Below are 8746 nucleotides of genomic sequence, written 5' to 3'. Positions count from 1 at the left end.
AAAAAAAAAAAAAAATACAACAGTGGGACAGACATGAAATGGCATCCATTTCAATAGGGAGAATTAGGGAAAAAGAAGTGAATAATAGGTCCCAAGTAAATCCCAAATCTTAAGACTTAAAATTAATTTTCTTTGACTCAGGGCTCCACACTCCAGGGCCACTGAGGTGGGGCTAGTGCTTTTTTGGACAGGGTTTGGGCCTGTAAGACTTCTAATGTCCCTACGCCATGGCTTTGGGAGGCTCCACTCCCACTGCAGTTCAGCTAGGCTGGAAGTGCACACCTCTGGCCCTGCCAGTCTGGTGTGTCCTCCTACAGCTCCAGTAGGCATTGCCCTACTGGGGACTCTGTAGTGGCCCTGCCCTTGCTGTAGCTCTTTGCCTGGGTCACATACCCAAGGCTCTAGGCAGCTCTATCCTTTAAAATCTAAGTGGAGGTAGCCATGCCTCCATGGTTTGTGCATTCTGCAAGCTGGCTACGCCCTCCATAAGAGCAGCTGTTACATCCTGTGTCACATCTTGGTCTACTAGAGCCAAATCTAGAGTGGTCAAGGAGTGCTGTAGTGGCATGCAGAGTGCAGAGCTGGGAGGCAGCGCTAAGCAGTGAGCTCTAAGGTCTCAGAGTGCCCAAGAAATTATTCTGCCCTCTTAGGTGCAGGCACTCAGGGGCCAGTGATAGGAGGGGCAGCCCCACAGTCTATGAAATGCCTTTGGAGTCATTCTTCCGTTGTCTTGGAGAACAGGCCACAGCATCTGTTTAGGTGGCAGTTCCATACCACTCTACTTAACCTTGGTCTCTCTGAAGCAGCTTTCTCATTTCTTTCAGTATGGATAAGCTAAGGATTTCTGCATTTTTAAATTCTGCTTCCCTTTTGTTTAAAAATTTAATCTTTGAATTTTCTCTTCTCAGATTTTACTATAAACATTCAAGAGAAGTCAAGCCACACTTTCAACTATTTGTTTATAAATTTCTTCAGCCAGACGGTCCTGTTTCATCACTCAGATGCTCTGCTTGGCACTATGACACAGCACAGTTCAGCTGAGTTCTTTGCCCAATCACCTTTCCCCAAGTTTCTGGTCACATAGTCTTCATTTCTGTCAGAGATGTCATCAGAACGGCCTTTACCTCAAAGTGCCACAATCTGGGATGTCTCCCGCTGTCTCCTTGGAACTGCCCTTGTGGTCGTCCAGGTGCCTGTGCGTTTGTCACGTGACCCCAGTCCTCTCCCACGTGACCCCCGTTCTGTTCTGACCAGGTTGTTTCCTTGATACTCGTTCATCCTTTAACTTTCAGAAAATAACTCTCCTGTCACTTTCTTATTTCTGTGGGCTCTCCCTGGCTCCCCATCCCAGAAATCTCTGCTGATACTCACTGTTGACCTTCTGCTGTCCCCACCTGGCTCTGGCCGAATGTTCACCTTGCCTCTGTCCCTGAGTCTGTGACTCTCAGATCTAGGAGGTGTCTCCAGATCTGCTTTCCCTCCTTATTGGGCATCTCCATTTAGAGGTGGATCAAACCCAGCTCCTCTAAAAATGAGCCTTCCTGTGGTTCCCAAACCTCAGATACTACAGTACCTGTCTCAGTAAAGGGCCTCCGCAGCCAGTTGTCCCCAGCAAGGAGCTTTCCAGTCACCACCACACACTGTTCCCTGATGGCTGGTCCCCGAGGTGGTGATTCATCATCTGATGCCTACTCGCCATTGTTATTCCTCAGGTCATCATCTTGGAAGGCCCACACCTATGTCGTCTTTGTACACCCCAGTGCAAGCCCAACGCTCTCAGCAGATACTGGGGTGTTTATTGATTGCCATTGAATTTTTTCTTGACAATTTCACGTCAGTAATCTGCGGACTGTTTCATTCCCTCCAACAGTTTTCCCCCTCTTTTCTTCTGCATTGAGCTTTCATACAACAAAAAGTCCAGCCTGTTACTCCATTGGAAAATCTCTGTCAGTTCCCTCTTGCATCCTGGAGGGAGCTCAGACTGTTCACCTGGTGCAGGGTACCCGCTGTGATGTGGCCCCACCCTGCCTCAGTAGTCCCTTCCCCCCCACGTGGGCTCCACTGACCTTCCCACCCTTCATAGAATGTGCCACATTCTTCCACATCTCTTTACCTTTGATCTCAGGCAAGTTACTCCACTTCTTGCTAAAATCTCTTTATCTGCAAATTGTATATTATTATAGTGCTTACCTATCTCAAGGTTGCCATGAAGATCAAAGGAGTTAATGCACATGAAAAACCTAGAGCATACACCGCGTGCACTAGTAACTCCACTGCTCCCTCTTCTCTTCCCCGCAGGATAAAGGACCCCTCTTCTCTGATGCCTTCCTCAGTTTCTCCGGTTAGCCAGTTACTGTGTCCGTGGTGCCTTTCCTTCTATGACTGTTCTTCTGGGGTAGAGTGATTGACTTAGTGGCTATCACTTCCTCAAGACTGTGATAGTGTGTTAGTCTGTACATATATTCCAGCCTCTTGCAAGACAGGCGTGTGGGCGTAGGGATGGGTGGCAAGTGTGTGTTTACATCCTGAATAAAAAGCGATAGACAGTTCATTGTAAAACAATACGTATTCAGAGAACTCCATGTATTCAAAGATACAAATACTAATTAGAGGGTTTAAGTTTGATTTAAGGGAAGAATGGCATCTGGAAACAAATTCCCTTTAGATGGAGCACACTCATTTATGGCTCTTCAATAGGAAAATAAATAACAAATTCAGGAGTTAAAATGTTTCTTAACACTTGCTTCAGAACTAGGTTCAATGGACATGAAGCGAATGATAGAACAGAAGAGTTGTATCAACTCACGCTCCATGGTTTATGTGTGCTATCTGTACATGCGCACACAGAGACCTCTGCGCTTAAAGACTCAAAGGGAACTGCATGCCTAGAATGATTCTAGGTGCTGGGTAGGCGTTATTGAATAACACAGACATGGTTTGCACCCTTGAGAGCTTGCATCTTCGCTGAAGCACGGTAGAATTGATTTTTTGCATTAGACATCAATAATCAGACTTACACCCAGGCATGTTAGGAATATTTTTGTTTCTCAGTGTTTCCCTTATTCTTAAGAGAATTCAAATTCAAATTCATTGTGTTTGCATGTCAGCAACTCAGCTAGGTCACTGTGTTACTGAAAGTTTGGCACTTGTCCCTCAGGCTATATCAGAAGAATGAGGACAAGTGGTTTGAGAAGCAGGAAAGGGAGGTTTACTAATTTGCTGGAAAATGGGGAAGATGTCAGACTCCTATCATAAAGTACCAGTTTTCCTAAGTATAGGGAGAAATGCAGAGCTTTTAAGGGGAGGGTTTTTAGCTTCAGGCTGTTGCTGTTTAACTGTAGTTGATGATTCTGATCATCCCATCTCCAGGGAATACAGTCTTGTGACCACCACTGGCCTGAGAATACAGGTTTTGGTTGTCAGATAGGGTGAGGAGGTTTTAAAGACACAGAAAACATTTTTACCTTTTCCAGGCCATTGACTCTGTTAAAACTGTGCTGTCATGATTTAATCTCAGTTTTTTTTTTGTTTGTTTGTTTGTTTGTTTTTTGAGGCAGAGTCCCGTATATTGCCCTGGGTAGAGGGCCATGGTGTCATAGCTCACAGCAGCCTCAAAACTCTTGGGCTTAAGCAATTCTCTTGCCTCAGCCTCCCAAGTAGCTGGGACTACAGGTGCCCACCACAATACTTGGCTTTTTTTATTGCATGTGTCATTGTTGTTTTAGCTGGTCTGGGCTGGGTTTGAACCCACCAACCTCGGTGTATGTGGCTGGCGCCGTAACCACTGTGCTAAAGGCGCCAAGCCTAATGTCAGTATATTTTCATTTATGTACTTTAAAATCTGCACTCAAACTTTTATTGTTTCTCCACTTTTTTATACATTTTGTCCATCTTTTCTTTCCTACCCCCTACCAGCCTCCTAACTGGCTCCTTCTTGCCAGTCTATTTTCCCCGTATCTGTCTATTTCTATCCAGCTCTGATAAGTTATTTTTCTGCTCAGCATCCTTCAGAATAATCTCAAAGGCCTTAGGCTAATATGCAGGGTTCTTCCTTCTGGCCCTGACTCACCTTCCTGACCTCATTCTATGCCTCACTGTGAAAACACTTTGTATTTTTAGACTTCTGTTCCTGTTCCTATCCCTCCCCTTTTTTGGTTCAACAAAACTATTCTCTATTCTAGGCCCAGCTCAGATGACACCCAGATTTCATCGTGTCTTCCCTGCTCCCACAGCACTTTGATCTTGTCTCTGCTAAACTCTTCTTAGGATGTATGGGGAAAGCTGCCAAAATGTTGGTCTTTTCATAGAGGTCAAAACTATTAATATATCCTATTCATCTGTAAGCCAGTGCCTACTCTTTTCCTGAGGAGAGGACGAAAGGGGTAATTTTCAGGAGAAAATCAAGAGTCTGGAAGGGGAGCTTCTGTTGGAGTTGCAGTGTGGTTCTCTGGCAGGCAGCATCGGCTTGAATCTTTCTGGGCCTCAGAAAGCAGGCTCTGAGGCCCCACCTAGATCACTTGAAATCTGCATTTTGAAAAATTGTTATTAATTGTGGGTACATGGCTGCATGTATTTATAAGGCGCGTGATGTTTTGATATAAGCTGATATAAGCATGCAATATATGATAATCAAATCAAGATAACTGGGGGATCCATCAGCTCAAACATTTATCATGTCTTTGTATTAGGAACATTCCAGTCCTCCACCTTTGGTTACTTTTACATATAGCCTAACTTACTATCGACTGTTGTTGTTGGTTGTGCTGAATCTGCATTTTAACAAGATCTGCAGGTGACTTGTACATACATTAAAATGTGAGAAGCTCAGGGTTAGAGTGCCTGAGACTGTGTTGGTTCCTAATCTGCCTGTCAACAGATGGGCCAAAGGGCTGTGTCTTCCAAGGCCTCACCTTGTGTGGGTCACACTGAGCCTGGGACATCAAGAGAGGGAGCGGCCAGGACTGCTGTGTTTCACCCAGTACTTGTGGGACCAGCTCCTGCTTTTCTTTTCAGACCGACATTCATATCAGTATTAAAATCATTTACCTTTTCCTTTGTAGGTCTTTCGATGGATTCTGTAGCGCCCAAAAGAACCAAGAACAACTCTTGACATTAGCAAACATTTTGAGGGAAGAAGGAAAAGTGTTCGATGAAAAGGTTTACTACACTGCAGGCTACAACAGCCCTTTTGAATTGCTTAATAGAAATAACGAAGTGTGGTTGATTCAGAAAAATGAACCCTCCAAAGAGGATGAACGAGAAAAGGAAAAAAGTTTCATCGCGGGGGAGAACTTATAATATAGACATCAGCGCTGATGCTAGCTGTGCATCTGGCCCCTCCAGCTTGAGAGTCCCACTGTGAATTCCGCTTCTTTCCGTTGTGCCTTTTTAATGCTTGATGCTTTACCTGGATGCCCAGGTAACAGGGGACAGTAGGTCTATAAACACATGCAAATGGGTCATCTATTTCCGGGAGGATCCAGGGACATATCCCTTTCTTCCCTTTTCTTTGCTACAGCACCACCAGGTTGCCTTTTTCTGCTTGGATTTGTATCAGTTGAATGTGATCTCTTCCAGATAACATCAATAAAAATGTTGAAGATTAATCTTTTTTTTTGTTGTTAGAGACAGAGTCTCTGGTACTGGTACTTTGGTAGAGTGCTATAGCCTCACAGCTCACAGCAACCTCCAACTCCTGGGCATAGGTGATTCTTTTTACCTCACCCTTCCCAGTAGCTGGGCACACAGGCGCCCTCCACAATGCTTGGCTATTTTTTTGTTGCAGTCTGGCCAGGGGCCAGGTTCAAATGAGCGCCCTACCCACTGAGCTACAGGTGTTGCTCTTGAAGATTAATCTTATGTGGAAATACCTGGCTGTCAGGCCTAAAGAGGTAAAAATTCAGTTGGACACAAAAATCAAACTGTCTTTTGAGGCTGTCAGCACTACATTCCCTGTGGAACCCTCTTCCCCCTCTGCCCACTGCCTCCACTGCACAAGGCAACTCGCACCCAAAAGTGTCGTCAACCGCTTGTGACAGATAAAAGAAGCTTATGAAGTTAGGTACTTCCTATCTTATCTGGCACGCTAAAGGCATGTTTTCTGGAAAAAATGTACACAAACATATTATAGAATTCACTTGAATTTTTAAAGTATTTAATGTAGTAGTAAGGGTTTGCAGGGACTACAGGAATTCAAGCAACTTGAACAGCCCATGTTGCAGCTTTTTTTGTTTGTGAGGCATGTGGCTCCCCAGCTGGCTAGAAGGAGCCCCCGATAGACGCTGGCAGTTACTAGGTGAAGTCAAATGAACCGTTCTCTTTACCATGTTAAAGTCATTACTGTAGCAAGCACCCTGTGATTCATCAGGCCTTTTGGATCCTCTCCCCCACATGTGACGACATCTTTTTCTTTCTCTGTTGCCCCATCAAAACCCCACAGCCACTTTCCCTCAGTGAAACATGCTTTGGAGACTATTCCCCAAACTCTCCTTACTTTCTGCAAGTAGTAAGACAATTGATCAAGACCCACGCTCTGGAAAATCGTTTGTTGCTTACCTGGTGAATGAACCCTGATCTTTTGGGCAACAAATCGTTCTTCAGGCTCGGCGCCCATAGCTCAGTGAATGTGGTGCCAGCCACATAACACCAAGGCTGGCGGGTTTGAGCCCAGCCCTGGCCTGCTAAACAGCAATGACAACTGCAACCAAAAAAAATAAATAAATAAAATGAACAGCTGGGCGCCTGTAATCCCAGTTACTTAGGGGGCTGAGGCAAGAGAATTGCTTAAACTCAAGAGTTTGAGTTTGCTGTGACCTGTGATGCCACAGCATGCTACCAAGGGTGACCAGTGAGACTCTGTCTCAAAAAATAAAAAATAAATAAAAAAACCATTCTTCAAAGAGTGCGTTGCTGCAAAATGAAGGAGTTTAGACGTCTTTGCCTAATTGTATTCGAAAATGCCTGGCTCCTAACAACCACTCTGCTTATGAACGGTGTGACTTCCAGTTCCCATGATGGTGTGTTTAGAGACCGTGTAATCATTTACCAGGAGACAATCACTTACTAGGAGATTTGAGCATTCAGTGAATGGGAAGATGGGGCTGGAGGTGTCTAAGTTCCCTCCTACCCTGACATTGTATGATCTCTCTGAAAATTAATCTCCCCAGCCTGGACCCTGGCTACAGTAGGTCAACACAGCTGTCTGTAGTTAATGGTGTCCATGGCTGACCCTGACGGGCTGCCTTCTAGATGCACTGTTGTCAGTGCTCCACCTGAATGATCACACTCTACCCTCTGTTTTATTTTCTCCATTTTACAGATTAGGAAATTGAGGCACAGAGATATTAGGTAGCTTGCTCCAGATGAAACTGAGGGCAGAGGCTGACTCAAGCCCAGACAGCCGGGCCCTGGATCAGTGGGCTGGCACTATCTGGGGGGGCTCTTTCTGCATGACTGTGACTTTAGAGATACCTTTGAGACTATAGTTTTGATACAAAACAGGTTAGATTTTGGGTTTTGAAATCATGGACATATTTTAAAATCTTAAGCAATTATTTTCCAAAAGTATTTGCTTGAGTTGCTTATTGAATTTATTGATCTCTTGCATTCTTTTTTTTTTTTTTTTTTTGCAGTTTTTGGCCATGGCTGGGCTTAAACCTGCCACCTCCGGCATATGGGGTCAGTGCCCCACTCCTTTGAGCCACAGGCGCTGCCTGATCTCTTGCATTCTTAACGCTTGCCAAAAAGAAATGAAATCTCTTGTATAGCACATTTACCATCACTGCTCTACAGGACGGTCATTCCCATCTCTCCCTTGCCTTGGTTATCTGCTTCTCTGGAGAGTTGTCCAAAGTCTTCCTCGGACCCCTACATCTGGAGGAAGCATCTTGGGCACCATGACAGGGAGCTAAGGTGGGCAGTTCCTACTCACCCCCCTGTGCTCACAGAGCTACCAGGTGTGTTTATGCGGATGTCAATCTATCCTAAGATTTTATGCTTTTTAAAAGTCTGAAAACAATTTGTTTAAACTTAGTGCATTCATTCACTCCTTCCTAGTCATTGTTTAATTCCCTAAAAAATTTTGCTTTGTCGCTGATCATTTTTGTTTGTTTTTGTTTTTTTGAGATAGAGTCTCACTATGTCGCCCTGGGTAGAGTGCCCTGACGTCATAGCTCATAGCAACCTCAAGGTCTTGGGCTTAAATGATTCTCTTGCCTCAGCCTCCCAAGTAGCTGGGACTACAGGCGCCCGCCACAACACCTGGCTATTTTTTGGTTGCAGTTGTCATTGTTGTTTGGCAGGCCTGGGCTGGGTTTGAACCCACCAGCTCTAGTGTATGTGGCTGGCGCCGAGCCCCCTAAACATTTCATTCAATCTTTTGCTTTTTTTTTTTTTGCAGTTTCTTGGCCGGGGCTGGGTTTAAACCCGCCACCTCCGGCAGATGGGGCCAGCGCCCTACTCCTTTGAGCCACAGGTGCTGCCCCGTTCTTTAAGTCATTATGGAATTCCTCCTGTGTTCCAGGCAACATGATGGGGACGGGGAAATGGAGATGAGGGAGACCATGTCCCCAGCTCCTCATCAGGCACCAACCCCAGCAACATCTCTCACTCTGTTTAGGGTGCTGAGAGCATGGCAGTGAAACTCCTGGCCTGTGGCGTTTGTATTCTAGATCAGTGTTTTTTATCTCACAGCACACTTGAACCTATAAACATTCAAGGCACACTTAAATTATGTTGATTAAAAAAA

The 8746-nt window shown here is 45.0% G+C and overlaps 1 protein-coding gene across 2 annotated transcripts in view; it reads left to right on the top strand.

The window, feature by feature from the left end:
* Positions 1–5561, top strand: part of HEBP2 (heme binding protein 2) — an 8468-nt gene extending 2907 nt beyond the window's left edge. Inside the window, exon 4 of one of the 2 annotated variants that reach the window (XM_003790336.3) lies at positions 5061–5561. In XM_003790336.3, coding sequence (XP_003790384.1) covers positions 5061–5298 — 238 coding nt within the window. In that variant the 3' untranslated portion in view covers positions 5299–5561. The remainder of the gene's footprint in view (positions 1–5060) is intronic. The other variant, XM_023513500.1, reaches the window with a different exon arrangement.
* The last annotated feature ends 3185 nt before the right edge of the window (positions 5562–8746 follow it).

Source organism: Otolemur garnettii, unplaced genomic scaffold, assembly GCF_000181295.1.
Source record: "Otolemur garnettii isolate 467f Iridium unplaced genomic scaffold, OtoGar3 scaffold00042, whole genome shotgun sequence".
Classification (NCBI taxonomy): domain Eukaryota; kingdom Metazoa; phylum Chordata; class Mammalia; order Primates; family Galagidae; genus Otolemur; species Otolemur garnettii.
This window is presented reverse-complemented; position numbering and strand designations above follow the sequence as displayed.